The 20,287-nt window shown below is 47.2% G+C and overlaps 1 protein-coding gene across 1 annotated transcript; it reads right to left on the reverse strand.

The window, feature by feature from the left end:
- Positions 1-7,197: 7,197 nt before the first annotated feature.
- mul1 (mitochondrial E3 ubiquitin protein ligase 1) lies at positions 7,198-19,948 on the reverse strand. The gene is made up of 2 exons (XM_072477745.1): positions 19,845-19,948; positions 7,198-10,537 (listed from the first exon to the last, which is right to left on the reverse strand). Exons 1-2 carry the CDS (start codon positions 19,871-19,873, stop codon positions 9,808-9,810), a joined length of 759 nt encoding a protein of 252 aa, XP_072333846.1. The 5' UTR covers positions 19,874-19,948; the 3' UTR covers positions 7,198-9,807.
- Positions 19,949-20,287: the final 339 nt, after the last annotated feature.

Genomic DNA, 20,287 nt, shown 5'->3' on the forward strand with positions numbered 1-20,287 from the left:
TTGCCCGTGTCCAAAGGCTAGGCGGGGTTTCGGTGTTATGGGGATAGGGTGGGGGTCTGGGCCTGGGCCTGGATGGGGTGCTCTTTCAGATGGGTCGAATGACTTCCTTCTGCACTGTAGGATTTTAATATTCTTATAACATAGCATTGCTTCAGTGTCTGGGCAGATTGGGGGGTTCTTGTGGAACAGTCCCAATGTGAATCGCATGGGGATTGGGGTTTTGTTGTTTATAATGCCTGGTTACTATCAATCTCTGCATGTTTCTGCATCACTCTGTTCCCTGTTCTATTGAAATTGGCATACTCAGTGGATGAGTACATTCAGGGCTGTTATCAGTAGATTTTAGGTGCAGGGGGAATCAAGGGATATAGGAAGTGGAATTAATGCAATTCAGCCTGATCTGACTGAATTGGGAACTGATTGATGACAGCCATGGCTGAGTCCTGCTCCTATTTCTTGTCTGTTAAGCTAACTTTATCATCAATGTTCATTCTGTGATTTGTTGCTGTCTTATTCTTTGTGATCTCTATTCTAGTCAAGCTAAACTAATATGCAACCAATTTATTTAGCTGTGGTTGTAAATATCCTTTGTTTTTTTTAATCCAAGAGTTCCTCCCTTGGTGTTAATGTCTGTCTATTGTCTACACTTCAGTACGTTACGTTACCTCAAAATATTTCTCACATGGAATAAATGAGATGGCTGGCTGCTGAGATTCAGTGCAAGTTCCGAGGTCTCTGCACCGGTGGTTTTGGATCAAGAGATGACTCGGCAACACATGTAACTCGTAGCTAGTAACGCAGCTGCTTTCTGGCACAGACAGTCATTTGAGTAAGGTGGGGGAAGGGTTTAACAATGGTGTCACCCTGGGACAAAACAGCTTCATTAATTCACACCCCAGCCTTTCTCCAGATTGGGTACTGCTATAGTATTCCCACCAATCTTCGTTGAAGCAAACTTCTGGGTGGCAATGAGGTTGTCATGCAATCAATTCCTCAATACATTGAAGCTAAATAAAGGGGCTTATTGTACATTTCAGCTCACAGCTTCTACAACAACAATGTAAAGTGCCACCACTGATTTTCCCATTCTTTTGCAGACTGACAGGCTCCAGTATGGATAGATACTTCCTCGACTTTCTGACCCATAGACTACAATTAGTAAGAATAAACAACACCCCCTCCACAATAGTCCTCAATACCGGAGTCCCGCAAGGCTGCGTACTTAGCCCCCTACTATACTCCCTGTACACACATGACTGCGTGAATTTGGTTCCAACTCCATCTACAAGTTTGCTGACGACACAACCATAGTGGGCCGGATCTCAAATAACGACGAGTCAGAATACAGGCGGGAGATAGAGAACCTAGTGGAGTGGTGTAGCGACAACAATCTCTCCCTCAATGCCAGCAAAACTAAAGAGCTGGTCATTGACTTCAGGAAGCAAAGCACTGTACACACCCCTGTCTGCATCAACAGGGCTGAGGTGGAGATGGTTGACAGCTTCAAATTCCTAGGAGTGCACATCACCAAAAATCTGTCCTGGTCCACCCATGTCGACGCTACCACCAAGAAAGCGCAACAGCGCCTATACTTCCTCAGGAAACTAAGGAAATTCAGCATGTCCACACTGACGCTTACCAACTTTTACAGATGCACCATAGAAAGCATCCTATCTGACTGCATCACAGCCTGGTATGGCAACTGCTCGGCCAAAGACTGTAAGAAACTTCAGAGAGTCATGAACGCAGCCCAGTCCATCACACAAACCTGCCTTCCATCCATTGACTCCATCTACACCTCCCGCTGCCTGGGGAAAGCAGGCAGCATAATCAAAGACCCCTCCCACCCGGCTTACTCACTCTTCCAACTTCTTCCATCGGGCAGGAGATACAGAAGTCTGAGAACACGCACGAACAGACTCAAAAACAGCTTCTTCCCCGCTGTCACCAGACTCCTAAATGACCCTCTTATGGATTGACCTCATTAACACTACACCCTGTATGCTTCACCCGACACCTGTGTCTATGTATTTACATTGTGGACCTTGTGTTGCCATTTTATGTATTTTCTTTTCTTTTAAATTCATGTACTGAATGATCTGTTTGAGCTGCTCGCAGAAAAATACTTTCCACTGTACCTCGGTACACGTGACAATAAACAAATCCATCCAGGTGGTGAGTTACAATGTTTCTGATAGATGTGTCATTCTGCTATGCGCCCCCATGGGACTACATTGAGTTCACTTCTCTGAAGTTATAGTCGGCTTTTCTAGATGCTTTGGGAGCCTCATTAAAGTCAGCATTTACAGCGAGCAAATTTTATAATTAGGTTGCAAGGAATTTGAATATCTGAGCTCTACATCTAAATAGGTGTTAGACCTCTGGACAGCAAATCCCACCTACTTGTCCCTTCGTATTGAGTAATATTGAGTGATTCACCTGGTGCTACTCATCAAAACCACTCACTAAATCGCCCAGAGGTGGATTTACCTGTGCTGCTACTAGGTGGATTATATAGTGCAGGATATTTATAATGTACTAGTTCCTTCAGTGCTTTGAGACAATGGGTCAGATACTTGAGGGATGTTGATGGGACAAGATCACATTGCAGTGTTGGCTTCATATCATCCCTTTGGAAGCACTCATGGCAATAGGCTGTGTCCACAATGTTGCACCTGAAAATCTGGCTTGTGACAGTGACTATACATATTGGTTGCTTGCAGGGTGCAAAATTTGGAAACCTAAATGCAGAATCAGTGATTTATTTTTTAGCAATAGGTATAAAGAATAATAAACATTTGGACATTTATTAGTGTTCTTTTGGTGCATTCTGAAATAGGAGTGAATGATTAGAAAACATAAATCTGAACTGGTTTCAAAGGGAGCCTCTTGCCTTCACTGCCAGCTTTCATTAGGTTTGGTGCTTTGAATGTTCTGTCATTCATTCTGTTGTGAGCAGTGTTAGTCTGAGACACTGCAGCTGGAAAATAATTCCCCTCTGCAACACTTCGTTTTTTATTTGCCCAAAAGTCTGTCTTTTGGTTAAAGACCAAAGGCTTTCACATGCACTAAACCACATCCTAGACGGATTCACTTGGATTAATTCAGATAAAATACTTCTTCCATTTTAAATTCAACTTTGTCCTTCCTTATTTGTCCAACATTACCTCATTATAAACCTGTGCATGATAAAAACATCCGAACAAGGGGATGCCATTCTGCCCCTTGCTCCTGTTCCTCCAGTCAGTTCGATCCACATCCTAATTCTGTCCATGCACCTTGGTTTACATCACTCGCAAAATTCGAGTAAAAAAATCTGAGTTTTGACATTTTCAAACTTCAACAGCTTTTTGGGAGACAGGGTTCCAAATTTCCATACTCCTTGTTGCCCGAGACAAGGTATCGTTTGAGATGGACATATTAGAGTCACTGCATTATACTGGAATGTGAAAATATGCTGCACTGTGATAAACGTGCAGTCAGCTGTGAACTGAAAATAATCCTGCTTGGATATTCAGTCTGATTTTTAGATCAGCATTTTAAGTTCTCTGCATGTGTAATTCAGCAACACCGAGGACATCAAAATTTTCGCCGTTTGCCTTCCTTTGCTATTTGCCTTTTCCACTGAGATTTTGAAGTAGGTCACACTTTACAAAGATGGGCAGAGCCTCAATGGCATTCCCACAGCCACTCAGATTACTATCAACATGGAGAAGAAATCACCTCCGGCTGTTTTCAGCTCAATTATTGAGCACTTGCTTTGTGTTTCCAGAACTGTAAATGATGCCCCGGACAGCTACCAGCGCAGATGGATACTACCTCAGGATTATATTTCTTTGCTATTATATTATTATTGAATCTTGGTGAGTTTTCACTGAAAATGAAAATGCTTTAGAAGAAAACATGCAATTAAAGCCAGTAAACATAGAGAACATTGTCTTCATTTTTATACTAAAATTAGATGCAAAGCAAGTAATAAGGAATAATACAAATAATACAGCATCATTTGAATATTTTTGGACACTGGGCCAACAATACAGATCCATGTCAACAAATACAATTAGCGTGGGAACAATACATGAAGATAAAGAACAGTTGGGTTTAAATTAATTTTGGCAAGTAGCGCAAAGCATGTGCAAATTTGGCAGAATGTGTTATACTCCAGCATTACACCCTGTTGCAACCCGAGATCTATAATTTCAACACACATTTCCATCCAACATATACCCGAAAAATCTTCATTACTCACTTACCTTCATAAAAGCACCCAATTAAGTGGCTGTTAGAGCCACTAACAATAATAATAATTGCTTGTCACAAGTAGCTTCAATGAAGTTACTGGGAAAAGCCCTTAGTCGCCACATTCCGGCGCCTGTTCGGGGAGGCCAGTACGGGAATTGAACCCACGCTGCTGGCCTTGTTCTGCCTTACAAGCCAGCTATTTAGCCCACTGTGCTAAACCAGCCCTAATAACCATGCTGCTTGACTGAGACTTTAGACGATAGTCACAAATGCACATTTATATAGCAGTTTATGACCACCAGATGCCTCAATATGCTTTGCAGACAATAAAGTAACATTGGTAACTCGAGTAATGCAGGAAATATGGCAGCTAATTTGCCTCCAGGAAACTCCGACAGACTTCAATTTGACACTGACCAGATCATGCTTTTTGTTGTGTCTATTGAGGGATGAATATTTACAAGGACGCCACGGATAATGCCCCCTCTTCAAAATAATGCCGTCGATGTGTTGGGCCAAAAGCAGAGTATTTTGCCATTGTATCTCAAAGTTAACTTGTATTTTCTTTGCGTTTCAAAAGAATACAATGCAGTCTAGTAACTATCAGAACTCAGGTAAAAATACTGAATGTATCAGTCGTGTCAAAATGGGTCAACTTTATCATAGTGCATAAAGGAAAGACAAGATACCTTAAACCGTAAAGTGCATAATTAAAAATAGTCTGATTTAAATTTCTGCTACAAGGAAACATCAGCAATGCTGTCTCCTTTAATAAGATCAGAATAATGTAGCAAAACCGCAGGCAAAAATGCATAATGTGCAAATCGGAGTATTTTGTGTAAACCTTTGCAGATTAACCCATTATTGTGGAACAGCCTGGTTCATTAGCAAGAATATTAAGCAAAATGACCAGCAATTCTGAAAGACATTGCTGACACCATCACAGAAACGAATTAACTGAAATGCAGTAACATTAACGACCAAATGCATCCAGCTGTGATCGGAAGGCCCACATGACACCCAGCTTCAAAAGGTACAAATGTGAATTGTCCTTCCCAGATCCTCCGAGAGTTTTTGGACAAGACACTGCGATTTCAGGAATTTGGTGGGAGTAGTTTATGGATTCTCTAACAGTAGCTATACAGGAGGACAGATTATGTACCAAGAAACAATGGGGGCTTGCAGGAAAGGTACTGCAATAATCGTAGCTGAGTTTAATCTTCTTATAGATTGGACAAATCATATTGACAAAAGGTAGTATGCAGGATGTGTACATAGAGCAATATGTTCTGGAACCTACCAGGATATTTTGAACCGATTACTGTATAACAAGACGGGATTAATTAAAGAGCTAATCATGAATAATCCTCTACGCAAATTCAGTTTGAGTGAGAAACGGGGTTCCATAACGAGTGTCTTAAAGGCAATTACAAGGGTATGAAAACAACATTGGCTAAAGTGGACTGGGATATTCAAAGAAACATTTCATAATCCTCAACAAAGATATATTCCACTGAGGAAGAAATACTCTTACAGAAGAATGCACCATTCATGGCTAACAAAGGAAGTTAAAAGTGGTATCAAATTAAAAGACAAGATATACAATGCTGCAACGATTAGTGGCAGACCAGAAGATCGGGAAAGTTTTATGAAGTAGCAAAAAATTATTTAAGGGAGAAAATGGAGTGAGAGAAAACTAGGAAGAAATATAAAAACTGACAGCAAGAGTTTCTACACACATAAAAATAAAGGAAAAGAATAGCTAAATTGAGCATTGCCTGCCTAGAGGACAAGATTGGGAAATTAATAGTGGAAAGAGAGGAGGTGGCAGAGGCTTTGAGCAAGTGTTTTGCATCCATCAGAAGACAAAAAATCCAAAAATAGTAGGAAATCATGATGCAAAGTAGGGAAGAACACAGGAAAAAATATAATAGGAATACGAATGGAACATAAACCAAATTCCCTGGACTTAATGAACTGCTTCCTCGGGTCTTGAAGTGACTGTTGAGATAGTTGCTGCATTGGTTATAATCTTTTAAAGTTCCCTAGATTCTGGAAATGTCACATCAGATAAGAAAACAGCAAATATAACTCCTCTGTTCAAGGAGGACAACAGGAAACTATAGGTCAGTTAGCCTAACGTCTGTCAGGAAAATGGTAGAATCCATTATTAAGAAGCTGGTAACCAAACATTTAGAAAATCATAATACAATCACAGTCAACATGGTTTTGTTACAATTCTTTGAAGATGCAACAAGCCAGGTGGACAAAGGAAACCTAGAAGATGTGATGTACCTTGATTTCTAAAAGGCATTTGATAAGCTGCGACATAAACAGTTTTACAATATTCATCAATTATTTGTATGAGGGAACCAAAAATAATATTTCCAAGTTTGCTGTTGGCACAAAACCTGGTGGGAATGTGAGTGGTGAGGCGGATGTTAAGCGGCTTCAAGGTAATTTAGACAAGTTGAGTGGATGGCAGATGCAGCATAACATGGATAAATGTGAAGTTATCCACTTCCAACAGAGAAACAAAATGGCAGAGTATTACTTAAATGGTGATCGATTGGGAAATGTTGATGTACAAAGGGAGTTGGGTGTTCTTGTACACCAGTCACTGAAAGCAAACATAGAGGTGCAGCAAGCAGTTAGGAAGGTTCACGGTTATGCACTGGAGCAGACGGTCCCAGAATGGAACCTGGCTGTGGACAGGTTTCTCCGTCCCGCCGAGCCAGAGTTCTGGTTCAGCACGTCGTTGGGATTCTCCATTTCGCCAGCTGATCAATGGGGTTTCCCATTGTGGGGCAGCCCCACGTCGTCGGGAAACCCCCGGGCTGCCGGCAAAATGGAAAATCCCGATGGCGGAGAATTCAGCCCCGTAACATTTACTTTTTTTCATAAAATGTGGAGGAACAGAGTCACTGGACTACTAATTAGTTTTCACAAGAAAAAACATTTATTAAACATGAAAAAGTTGGATTATGATACACACACCCCATTATCTTAACAACTACACACAGGTTTTAGGTTCAACAAAGATTGCAAAGTACATCTTAATCTATAATGGTCTCATTAACATAAAGTCCCTTTTAAGCATACAAGATGACTGTGGTCAAATACACTCTTCACTCTAAACCCAACTTATTGTCTGTAGATTTCCCCTCACAATCCCCCCAGATAATGATCACGAGAGTTTCCCAATTTGGCTCACAAAAACACACTTTGAAATCTTCTCTCATAATAATGCTTTCCCTTGGCAGTTTTCATTCCAAAACCCAGACCAGGTTTTCCAAATTTTCGGCATCTGTATTCTTAACCATTACTCCACAGTATAGCTTTTTTTCCAGCAAGGCTGAGCACAATGTTCCCTCTTCAGCCACCAACTGCTTTGAGCAGAGTTGCGAGAACTGCCTTCTCTCTCACTGCCTATCTCCAACTTCAATCAAATTAGCTGAACTAAATAACTTCTCTTCCTCACAAGGGTCCAGTTGCTGAGCAACCACTGCTGATTTACTTATTCTTCATAGCATAGCCATTTCTAAGCACAATAGAAACACAGCTGGAACTTAACCAACTCTCTCACAGACACCTTTGTCCAGCATGAACCAAACAATATCCTTTACCCTTCCAGGCACGGAAACATGAAAGTAACATTTCTAATGTTTACCAATACAAATATAAATCCCTTAAAACTACCTGTTCTCCAAACAGTATGTTGGCCTTCATTGCGAGAGGATTGGAGTACAGGAGCAAGGACGTCTTACTACAGCTATACAGGGCCTGAGTGTGATCACACCTGGGCATATTTGCCATGGAAGAAGTGCAGAGAAAATTCACCAGACTGATTCCTAGAATGATAGGATTGTCGTATGAGGGGAGATTGCGTCGACTGGGCCTGTATTTATTGGAATTTAGAAGAATGAGAGGGGATCTAATTGAAACGTATAAAATTCTGACAGGGCTGGTCAGACTGGATGTAGGGATGTTGCTTCCCCTGGCTGGAAGGGTCTAGGACAAGGGGTCACAGGATATCTGGTAGGCCATTTAGGACTGAGATGCGGAGAATCTGCTTCACGCAGAGGATGGTGAACCAGAGGAATTCTCTACCACAGAGGCTGTGGAGGACAAGTCACTGAATGTATTTAAGAACAAAATGTATAGATTTCTAGACTCAAGGTGTCAAGGGGTATGGGAGAGCGCAGGAGTATGGGGTTGAGATGATGAGCCACAGTCATACTGAATGGCCTGCTCCTATTTTCTATGTTACACGAGATGGCGTTGGTGGTGTTTGAAAAGCACGAAAAGAGGACTGGCTTACAGAAAACAGGCAGATAGATCATTTTCAGGTTGGCAGACTAAGTAGTGGGGTGTCACAGGGCTCAGTGCTGGGGTCTCAACTATTTACCATCTATATTAGTAATTTTGTTGAAGGGACTGTCGATACTGTGGCCAAATTTGCTGATGTTACGAAGATAGGTAGGAAAGCAAGTTGTGAGCAGGATAGAAAGTCTGCAAAGGAATGTAAATGGGTGAAGTGAATAGACAAAAGTATGTGTGTGAACATGTAAGCTGTCCACTTTGGCAGGCTGGAAGAATAGAAAAGAGTATTATTTAAACGGAGAGAGATGTCAGAATGGTGCGGTAGAGGGATCTGGGTGTCCCAGTGCATGAATCACAGTCAGCATGCACGTGCAGCAAGTCATTGGGAAGGGAAATGGAACATTGGTCTTTATTTTAACGGGGATGGTGTATAAAAGTCTTGCTGCAACTGTGCATGGTATTGGCGACAGCACGCTGCGCACAGTGTTGGTCACCTTACATAAGAAGGAACAAACATTGGAACCAACCAATTAGAAAGTTAATTAGGCTGGTTCCTGGAATGAGGAGGTTAGCTTATGAGGAGAGGCTGAGCAGTTTAGGCTTATACTCACTGGAGTTTAGAAGAATGAGAGGGGATTGTATTGAAACAAAAAGATTCGGGGGGGGGGGGGGGGTGGACAGTATAGAAGCAGAGAGGATGTTTCCCCTGGCGAGGAATCGAGAACAAGGGGGGACAATTTCAAACAAAGGGGTCTGCCATTTGTGACAGGAAGAGGAACTTCTCTCATAAGGTTGTTCATCGTTGGAATGTTCCTCCAAATGAGTGGTTGGGGCTGGGTCATACATTCAAGGCCGGGCTAGACAGATTATGAGGAGTGGGCAGGAAAGTGGAATTAAGGTCACAATCAGATCAGCTGTGCTCTTATTGAACAGCAGGGAACACTCAAGGGGCTGAAAGGCCTACCCCAGCTCCTATTTCTTACATTCTCATGGGATGCTGGCGAGAGATTTGAATATTAATTACAGGTAAACACACCTTTCAGTAATGTCGGATCATCCACCCACAGGAATTGAAAAATGTAGAAGGAAAAAGCCAAACAGAAATGAACTAACTTTACCAAACATATATATTGGCACATCATTTTCTGTTTATACATAAATTGCTTTCATCCTTTTTGCCCGGTACAATTTCCTACCAGCATCCATTTTATTATAGAAAGAGCTGGAACAAAATGGGATTATTCAACTATTATACAATGGGACAATTCTGGAGATAGCATTTCTACAAATGGGACATTTCTTAGGAACAGGCAGGGCTTCATAACAAGCCATACAAGAGCAGACCTGGCCACACTCGAGGAACACACAGGACCGGTCCCTGGTCAGACAAATGGCACAAGCGTTTTGTGGGACCTCGTCCTCGGTTAGGTCAAGCTCTTGCAAACGTTGTTTCTTCACCGCCAACATTTCTCTCTGCAGCCTCGACTGGTCCTGTTCCGTTTTGTAGCATTTGTACTGTCGCCGCAATATGAACAATAATGTTGCACAAGTGATAATTCCGAACACCAAAGTCAGGATCTTCCACAGCTTTGCTTTCGACTCCTGCTTTCGAACGAGGGAATCAAAGTCCAGTCGACTTAAGTAGTACTGTAGCCCCTGTTTCGGAGGCTGCAGCTTAATAAAGTTACTGTCTAGTACAAGTTCCCCAACCCCAGTTATTATGTCCTTGTCTCTCAGCATTTCTTCAGTCTCTTTGATTCCCTTTGGCCGTTCCCCACTGATGTAATGGCCAATTATATCAGTAAACGTTTGGGCTGCAGGGTGAAACTTTTCAAACACAGTTTCGAGGTTTAGTTCGGATGACTCCAAGGGTTTTATCACCCTCACTGATACACCAGGGTTGCAATCAGGAGGCACAAGGTCAAAGGGTACAGTGTTAGTCCTTTGATGGATAATCTTTTCACAGTCATTCCTGTTGAATGCAAAGTGAAATCTATAGATAAAGGATTACAAACAGCAACTCTCACTTGTGCAGTATTACTGTGCACTGCACCAGTTTAACGCTCATTTAAGCCCACAGGACGTTTTATTCAATGTACTCCCTGATGCGCAATCAATTACTCTCAAGACGAAGTGTTTCCATAACTGAAGGCTTTAATCTGCTAGAACTCTTCCCCAGCAGCTTCGATACAGAAAGTGAAGGCTGCTGGGACCGGTTCTTATACTCCGCCTCTCAAGGTGGATCTACGTACATCAGCCAATGGTAGGCTCCTGGGTCTAACCAATGGTCATCCACCTCTTAGGTACCGCAATACCTGGTATTACCACATTCACCCCCTGTTAAAAAAGAGCCCGGTGGGGTGATGGCCAGCGTTAATAGTTGCCTTTCGCATGGTATGACCAGGTATGGAGGTACCGTGATGTCGAGGGTATTAACAAAGTGTTCATAGTGCAGCAATCAGTCGATCGGGTGGCCTGGTCGTCCTTCTGGAGCGTCTGGGCTTCGGCGGTGATTCTGATGGGGGTACCGACGGTTGCGACTCCGGGAGCGTGATGTCGTCCTCCCAGGCAGCTTCGTCACCCCGAGGCGGCGCTGTTGGGGCAAAGGGTGGACAGGGGGGGAAAGCGCCTGTAGGGGGCGTCGGTATGTGTTCGGGCCTAGGCAGGAGCGGCGGGAGTACTGACCCTCCAGTTAGGTGCTGTGGGGAGGGTGGGGGTGGGGGCAATGGTTCAGGTGCGCGTGGGGTTCCGGCGGGCGGCAGGTCCCGAAGGGAGACTGTGTCTTGGCGACCGTCAGGGAACGCTACGTAGGCGTACTGAGGGTTGGCGTGCAGCAGGTGGACCCTCTCGACCAACGGGTCCGACTTGTGCGCCCTCACATGTTTCCGAAGCAGGATGGGTCTGGGTGTCGCTAGCCAGGTTGGGAGCGAGGTCCCGGAGGAGGACTTCCTGGGGAAAACAAGGAGACGTTCGTGCGGTGTCTGATTGGTAGTTGTACAGAGCAGTGACCGGATGGAGTGGAGGGCCATCGGGAGGACGTCCTGCCAGCGGGAGACTGGGAGATTCCTGGACCGTAGGGCCAGCAGGACGGTCTTCCAGACCGTTCAGTTCTCCCTCTCTACCTGCCCGTTTCCCCGGGGGTTGTAACTTGTCGTCCTGCTCGAGGTGATGCCCTTGCTGAACAGGAATTGACACAGTTCGTCGCTCATGAAGGAGGACCCCCTATCACTGTGTATGCATGCGGGGAAACCGAACAGTGTAAAGATACCCTGGAGGGCCTTGACGACGGTGGTTGTGGTCATGTCTGGGCAGGGGATGCCGAATGGGAACCGGGAGTACTCGTCAATCACGTTCAGGAAATACGTGTTGCGGTCGGTGGAGGAGGGGGCCTTTGAAATCCATGCTGAGGCGTTCAAAAGGACGGGAAGCCTTTATCAGGTGCGCCCTCTCTAGCCGGTAGAAGTGCGGTTTGCACTCTGCGCAGATTTGGCAGTCCCTGGTGACGGTCGTGACCTCCTCGATGGAGTAGGGCAGGTTGCGGGTCTTGATAAAATGACAAAAACGAGTGACCCCCGGGTGGCAGAGGTCCTCGTGGAGGGATCGGAGGCGGTCCACTTGTGCGGTGGCACATGTGCCGCGGGACAGGGCATCAGGAGGCTAGTTTAGCTTCCCCGGACGGTACAAGATCTCGTAATTGTAGGTGGAGAGTTCGATCCTCCACCGCAAGATCTTGTCGTTCTTAATCTTGCCCCGCTGCGCATTATCGAACATGAAGGCAACCGACCGTTGGTCCGTGAGGAGAGTGAATCTCCTGCCGGCCAGGTAATGCCTCCAGTGTCGCACAGCTTCTACTATGGCCTGGGCCTCCTTTTCGACTGAGGAGTGGCGGATTTCGGAAGCATGGAGGGTACGGGAGAAGAAGGCCACGGGTCTGCCCGCTTGGTTGAGGGTGGCCGCCAGAGCTACGCCGGACGCATCGAACTCGACCTGGAAGGGGAGGGACTCGTCGATGGCGCGCATCGTGGCTTTTGCAATGTCTGCTTTGATGCGGCTGAAGGCCTGGCGGGCCTCCGTCGACAGGGGGAAGGTTGTGGACTGGATCAGGGGTCGGGCTTTGTCTGCGTAGTTGGGGACCCACTGTGCGTAATAGTTGGAAGAACCAGAGGCAGCACTTTAGGGCCTTGGGGCAGTGAGGGAGGGGGAACTCCATGAGGGGGTGCATGCGCTCAGGGTTGGGGCCTATGACTCCACTTCGCACTACGTAGCCCAGAATGGCTAGACGGTCGGTGCTAACGGTGCTAAACACGCATTTATCCTTCTTGTATGTCAGGTTAAGGATTTTCGCGGTCTGTAGAAATTTGCGGAGGTTGGTGTCGTGGTCCTGCTGGTCATGGCCGCAGATGGTGATGTTATCAAGATACGGGAACGTTGCGCGTAAGCCGTACCGGTCAACCATTCGATCCATCTCTCGCTGGAAGACCGAGACCCCGTTCGTGACACTGAAGGGAACCCTTAAAAAGTGATAGAGCCGCCCATCTGCTTCAAAGGCAGTGTACTGGCGGTCACCATTGCGGAGGGGTAGCTGGTGGTAGGCAGACTTGAGATCCACCGTGGAGAAAACCTTGTAATGCGCGATCCTGTTCACCAGGTCGGATATGCGGGGGAGAGGGTACGCATCCAGCTGCGTAAACCTGTTTATGGTCTGACTGTAGTCAATGACCATCCTATGTTTCTCCCCTGTCTTTACCACCACTACTTGAGCTCTCCAGGGACTGTTGCTCGCTTCGAAGACTCCTTCCCTCAGCAGCCTTTGGACCTCCGACCTGATAAATGTCCAGTCCTGGGCGCTGTACCGTCTGCTCCTGGTGGCGACGGGTTTGCAATCCAGGGTGAGGTTCGCAAACAGGGAAGGCGGGTCGACCTTAAGGGTCGCGAGGCCGCAGACAGTAAGGGGAGGTATAGGGCCGCCAAATTTAAAAGTCAGGCTTTGCAAATGGCACTGGAAATCCAGCCCAAGGAGGGTGGCTGCGCAGAGGTGCGGCAGCACATACAGGTGGAAATTGTTGAATTCCCTGCCTTGGACAGTGAGGTTCACTAGGCAGAACTCCTTTATCTCCACCGAGTGTGACCCGGAGGCCAGGGAGATCCTTTGATTTACGGGATGGGTGACAAGAGAACAGCGCCTTACCGTGTTGGGGTGAACAAAGCTCTCCATGCTCCCAGAGTCAATCAAGCAAGACGTCTTGTGGCCGTTGATGAAGACCGTCGTTGTAGCTGTTGCAAGCGTCCGGGGCCAACTCTGGTCCAGAGTCACCGAGGCCAGCTGGAGAAATTGAGGGTTCTGGTCGGGCAGCGTGTAGTCGGCTGTGCTGGGGGCCTGGGGCCCCATCCAAGATGGCGTCACCCATGGGTTGCACATGGTGTCCGGGGATGAAGAAGATGGCGGCGGTGAGGAACAAAATGGCGGCGCACACCCGTCCAGCGTGGTGTCCGGGGGGGGCAAAATGGCCGCGCCCGCGGGTCGCACGTGGCCTTAGGATAGGGGGGTGGCGGTGAGCACTGGGCAGTCGGGGCCTGAAAGGGGGGCTGCCGATTGTCGCTGGAGACCGCGGCCACGGTGCGGGCCTGGCAGACCCCCACATAGTGGCCCTTCTTGCCGCACCCTTTGCAGGTGGCGGTGCGGGCCGGGCAGCGTGGGCGGGGATGATTCACCTGCCCGCAGAAGAAACAGCGGTGTCCGGCGGTGTGAGCGGGCCGTCTCGACGCGCAGGCTTGCGGGGTCAGGTGAAAGGTCTGAGGGGCTGCCGCTACGGGGGCCACCGCGCGATCGGGTGCAAAGGACAGCGCGTTTTTATAGGCAACGTCCATGGACCCTGCCAGGGCCCGTGCCTCTGTAGGTCCCAGAGTGTCCATTTCTAGGAGCTTTCGGCGGATATCGGGGGAGGTCATACCTGCCACGAAAGCAACCCTGATCAAAAGTTCCGTGTGCTCGCTCCCCGAAACTGGCGGGCAGCCACAGTTTTGGCCCAGCACCAGCAACGCCCGGTAGAAGTCTTCCAACGTTTCCTCGGGGCTTTGCCTCCTAGTCGCCAGCAGGTGACGAGCGTAGATCTGGTTCACAGGGCGGATATAATGTCCTTCTAGCAGCTCGATCGCGGCAGCATAATTCTCCGCCGCCTCGATAAGAGGGTAGATCCCAGGGCTGACCCCTGAGCGTAAGAGATGCATCTTCTGTCCTTCCGTGGGGGTGTCGGCGGCCGTGTCGAGGTAGCCCTTAAAGCACGCCAGCCAATGTTTGAAAATAGCAGCAGAGTTGTCCGCGTGGGGGCTGAGCTGAAGGCACTCCGGTCTCATACGGAGATCCATCCTTCCAACTGAAGTTGTAGCAGATTAAATTGATGCGCAATCAATTACTCTCAAGACGAAGTGTTTCCATAACTGAAGGCTTTAATCTGCTAGAACTCTTCCCCAGCAGCTTCGATACAGAAAGTGAAGACTGCTGGGATGGCACCGGTTCTTATACTCCGCCTCTCAGGGCGGAGCTACGTACATCAGCCAATGGTAGACTCCTGGGTCTAACCAATGGTCATCCACTTCTCAGGTACCGCAATACCTGGTATTACCACACTCCCAACTTGCCCCAGGAAGAAAATACTGATTTCACCGTGTCATGTTTCTCTAAAATACTTTTCAGACAAAGAAACCCATACAGGCTCTTCATTCATTTTGGGCCTCTCCAATTGGCTCAATGATAAAGGGTTTGATTGATTGGTGCGAGGAGTCCAGTCTGTGTCTGCAACAGTCTGAACAGAGGTGTAGGCTAACGGTGAGATCTCCCTCGTTCTTTCCAACAGTTACTGAGGGATATACGGAGTCACTTTGTGCAATGCGCTTCCCATGGCAAGCATTTCAGAATGAAAGGGAGACTGGGCGTGATTAAACAGGACTGAAACAGAGTTTGCAGCGAGAACAACACCGCTATTTAATGGCACTTTGAGCCTTGGCGAGGAATGCCCCACCAAGGCCACGTTTACATCAGGGCTCACCAGTGCAGGAAGAGTAGTCACGGATTGGGGTGTCATTTCTAAATGACAACCCAATCTTTCGACCCGCCTCAGCCACCCCACTGCGGCCTCCAGGCCCCCCACTGCACCCAACTTACCTCTGACAGGGTCCTCGAGCACCCCCTCACCCCACCTCTTAAAGGAAAAGCACCCAGTTCCCGATCCCTGGCACGGGCAATCTAGCACCTTGGCACTGCCGGCCCGGAGTGCCCCTGGCAGTGCACCCAGGTGCTCTGGCATTAAGGTGCCAGCTGGCAGTGCCAAGGTGCCCAGCTGCCAGGGGAGTGTCAGGGTACCACCCTGTGCAGAACCTGACCACCAAGGAACCTCCAATTGCCTGCAAGACCCGCGCTCCCATTACGCCTGGCCCACGTTTGTGTGGAAACCAATGCTAAACAGTGCCATGGCGAGGTCTCCCGTTTGAATGTCGCAAATCACGTGCAAGGCCTCTTGCGAGATTTAATGGCCTTGTTGCGTCAGGCACGGCGAGGCTGGTAAATCGCGCTCGCTGTTTGCCAGTCCAGCATTGCCAGTAACCGAGTAATGAAGTTCAAAGTGCCAATATTTACTTTTATTGAACAGCAAACCATAGGGCAAAATAAACCCTTTAGCACAAATTCCACTAAGGAGGTCCTACAATCAGAATTTAGGGAGTTAGCAGATAAGTTAAAAAGTAGGACCTCAAAGGTAGTAATCTCAGGATTGCTACCAGTGCCACGAGACAGTCAGAGTAGAAATTCAAGAATAGTCAGAATGAATACGTGGCTTGAGAGATGGTGCAGGAGGGAGCGGTTCAGATTTTTGGGACATTGGAACCGGTTCTGGGGGTGGTGGGACTATTACAAATTGGATGGTCTACACCTGGGCAGGACTGGAACCAATGTCCTAGGGGGTGCTTTTGCTAACACTGTTGAGGAGGTTTTAAACTAATGTGGCAGGGGGATGGGAACCAGATTAGGAAGTTAAGAGGTCAGTAAAGAGGCAACTAAAGCCAGTAAGGTACTAGATAATAAACTCAATGTGACTAAGGGGAAGAGTAGACAGGGAAGAGATGATGAACGCAAAAAGACAGGTGGTCTGAGGTGCATTTGTTTCAATGCAAGAAGTGTAGCAGGTAAGGCAGAGGAATTTAGGGCTTGGATTAGTACCTGGGAATATGATGTTATTGGTATTACTGAGACTTGGTTGAGGGAAGGGCAAGACTGGCAACTAAATATGTCAGGGTATAGATGCTTCAGGATTCGAGCACTGAGGCAATATGGGTAGAGCTAAGAAACAGGAAGGGTGTAGTAACATTGTTGGGACTTTACTACAGGCCTCCCAAAAGCGAGCGTGAAGTAGAGGTACAAATATGTAGACAGATTATAGAAACATGTAGGAGCAATAAGGTGGTCGTGATGGGAGATTTTAACATCCCCAACATTGAATGGGACTCATGTAGTGTCGGAGGCGTGGATGGAGCAGAATTTGTAAGGAGCATCCAGGAGAGGTTTATTAGAGCAGTATGTAAATAGTCCAACTCGGGAAGGGGCCATACTGGACCTGGTATTGGGGAACGATCCCGGCCAGGTGGTTGAAGTTTCAGTCGGTGATTACTTTGGGAATAGCTTTAGTAAGTTTTAGAATACTCATGGACAAAGACGAGAGTGGTCCTAAAGGAAGAGTGCTAAATTGAGGAAAGGCCAAGTATAACAAAATTCGGCAGGAGCTAGGGAATGTGGATTGGGAGCAGCTGTTTAAGGGTAAATCCACATTTGAAATGTGGGATTCTTTTAAGGAAAGGTTGATTAGAGTGCAGGACAGACATGTCCCTGTGAAAATGAGGGATAGAAATGGCACGATTAGGGAACCATGGATAACGGGTGGAATTGTGAGACTAGCGAAGGTGAAAAAGGAAGCATACACAAGATCTAGACGATTTAAAACTGATGAAGCTTTGGAGGAATATCAGGAAAGTAGGACAAATCTCAAATGCGCAATAAAGAGGGCTAAAAGGGGTCATGAAATATCTTTGGTTAACAGGGTAAAAGGAAAATCCCAAAGCCTTTTATTTGTATACAAGGAGCAAGAGGGTAACTAGAGAAAGGATTGGCCCACTCAAAGACAAAAGAGGGAATTTATGAGTGGAGTCAGAGGAAATGGGTGAGATTCTTAAAGAGTACTTTGCATCGGTATTCACCAAGGAGAGGGACATGACGGATGTTGAGGCTAGGGATGGATGTTTAAATACTCTAGGTCAAGTCGGCATAAGGAAGGGGGAAGTTTTGGGTATTCTAAAAGGCATAAGGAAGGGGGAGGTTTTGGGTATTCTAAAAGGCATTAAGGTGGACAAGTCCCCAGGTCCGGATGGGATCTATCCCAGGTTACTGAGGGAAGCGAGGGACGAAATAGCTGGGGCCTTAACAGATATCTTTGCAGCATCCTTGAGCATGGATGAGGTCCCGGAGGACTGGAGAATTGCTAATGTTGTCCCTTTGTTGAAGAAGGGTAGCAGGGATAATCCAGGGAATTATACACCTGTGAGCTTGACATCAGTGGTAGGCAAACTGTTGGAGAAGAGACTGAGGGATCGGATCTATTCACATTTGGAAGAAAATAGACTTATCAGTGATAGGCAGCATGGTTTTGTGCAGGGAAGGTCATGTCTTACAAACCTAATAGAATTCTTTGAGGAAGTGACAAAGTTAATTGATGAGGGAAGGGCTGTAGATGTCATATACATGGACTTCAGTAAGACGTTTGATAAAGTTTCCCATGGCAGGTTGATGGAAAAAGTGAAGTTGTATGGGGTTCAGGGTATACTAGCTAGATGGATAAAGAACTGGCTGGGCAACAGGAGACAGAGTAGTGGTGGAAGGGAGTGTCTCAAAATGGAGAAAGGTGACTAGTGGTGTTCCACAGGGATCCGTGCTCGGACTACTGTTGTTTGTGATATACATATATGATCTGGACGAAGGTATAGGTGGTCTGATTAGCAAGTTTGCAGATGATACTAAGATTGGTGGAGTTGCAGGTAGCGAGGAGGACTGTCAGAGAATACAGCAAAATATAGATAGATTAGAGAGTAGGGCAGAGAAATGGCAGATGGAGTTCAATCCAGGCAAATGCGAGGTGATGCAGTTTGGAAGATTTAATTCAAGAGCGGACTATACGGTCAATGGAAGAGTCCTGGGGAAAATTGATGTACAGAGAGATCTGGGAGTTCAGGTCCATTGTACCCTAAAGGTGGCAACGCAGGTCGATAGAGTGGTCAAGAAGGCATACAGCATGCTTGCCTTCATCGGACGGGGTATTGAGTACAAGAGTCGGCAGGTCATGTTAGAGTTGTATCGGACTTTGGTTAGGCCACATTTGGAATACCGCGTGCAGTTCTGGTCGCCACATTACCAGAAGGATGTGCATGTTTTAGAGAGGGTGCAGAGGAGGTTCACCAGGATGTTGCCTGGTATGGAGGGTGCTGGCTATGAAGAAAGGTTGTGTAGATTAGGATTGTTTTCGTTCGAAAGACGGAGGTTATGGGGGGACCTGATTGAGGTGTACAAAATTATGAGAGGTATGGACAGGGTGGATAGTAACAAGCTTTTTCCAAGAGTGGGGGTGTCAATTACAAGAGGTCATGATTTCAAGGTTTGAGGGGGAAAGTTTAAGGGAGATGTGCGTGGAAAGTGTTTTACACAGAGGGTGGTGGGTGCCTGGAACGCTTTGCCAGCGGAGGTGGTAGAGGCGGGCACGATAGCATCATTTAAGATGCATCTAGACAGATATATGAACGGGCGGGGAACAGAGGGAAGTAGATCCTTGGAAAATAGAAGACAGGTTTAGATAAAGGATATGGGTCGGCGCAGGCTGGGAGCGCCGAAGGGCCTGTTCCTGTGCTGTCATTTTCTTTGTTCGTTGTTTGTAAGCTGACTGCAGGCCTCGCATTCCAGTAAATGGAATCTTTTGGTGCCATTTCTGGAACTGGAACAGCTTCTACAGGCGAAATTAAATCGCTGAGCCGGCAACTCCCCTTCCCCCCCCACCCCTCCAACAGGTCGGCAGTCCCCCTCCCCGAGGGGCCGGCACCCCCCCCCCCCCCCTTCCCGAGGGGCCGGCAGCACCCCCCCTCCCCGAGGAGCCGGCAGCACCCCCCCTCCCCGAGGAGCCGGCACCCCCCACCCCCCCTCCCCGAGGGGCCGGCAGCCACCCCACTCCCCGGGGGGTTGTGAAACTTACCAGATGTGGGTGGTTCGATTCCACACCATTTTATGTTCCTTTAAAACAAGTCGCTGGATAACCCCTTTGCAGCCATCCACAAACTGGCTATTGAGGGTTTCTTTGATAGGGTTAACCGCACCTAGAGGACAAAAAACATCTATAATTACATTGCCAGCTAACTGCACATATTCTTGGCACAGTTTCTGCAGCAATAGGCGAGGATGTAAGTACTTACCATCATTACCTTGCAACTCAGACTGCAACTTGTCAGGCGGGCGCGCAGGCGCCACGGGCGGGCGCCACGGGCAGATGCCACAGACGGACGGGCGCACGCCCACACTCTGGCGCGCGCCCACACAGCGTTGTGGAATGGCAAAACTTGGGACAATTGTCCCCTTGTTTTGAACTAAAGACAGCCTAATAAAGGCTGATGCATTCCGGAGTGAGAGATATTAACAGCA

Source organism: Scyliorhinus torazame, chromosome 16, assembly GCF_047496885.1.
Source record: "Scyliorhinus torazame isolate Kashiwa2021f chromosome 16, sScyTor2.1, whole genome shotgun sequence".
Lineage (NCBI taxonomy): Eukaryota > Metazoa > Chordata > Chondrichthyes > Carcharhiniformes > Scyliorhinidae > Scyliorhinus > Scyliorhinus torazame.

Excerpts from the sequence above, each read along its gene's own strand:
- mul1 (XM_072477745.1), bottom strand. The coding sequence starts at position 19,873 with ATGGTGTGGAATCGAACCACCCACATCTG. Across the intron at positions 10,538-19,844 it reads AATCGAACCACCCACATCTG|GAATGACTGTGAAAAGATTA; the intron begins GTAAGTTTCACA and ends TGCATTCAACAG.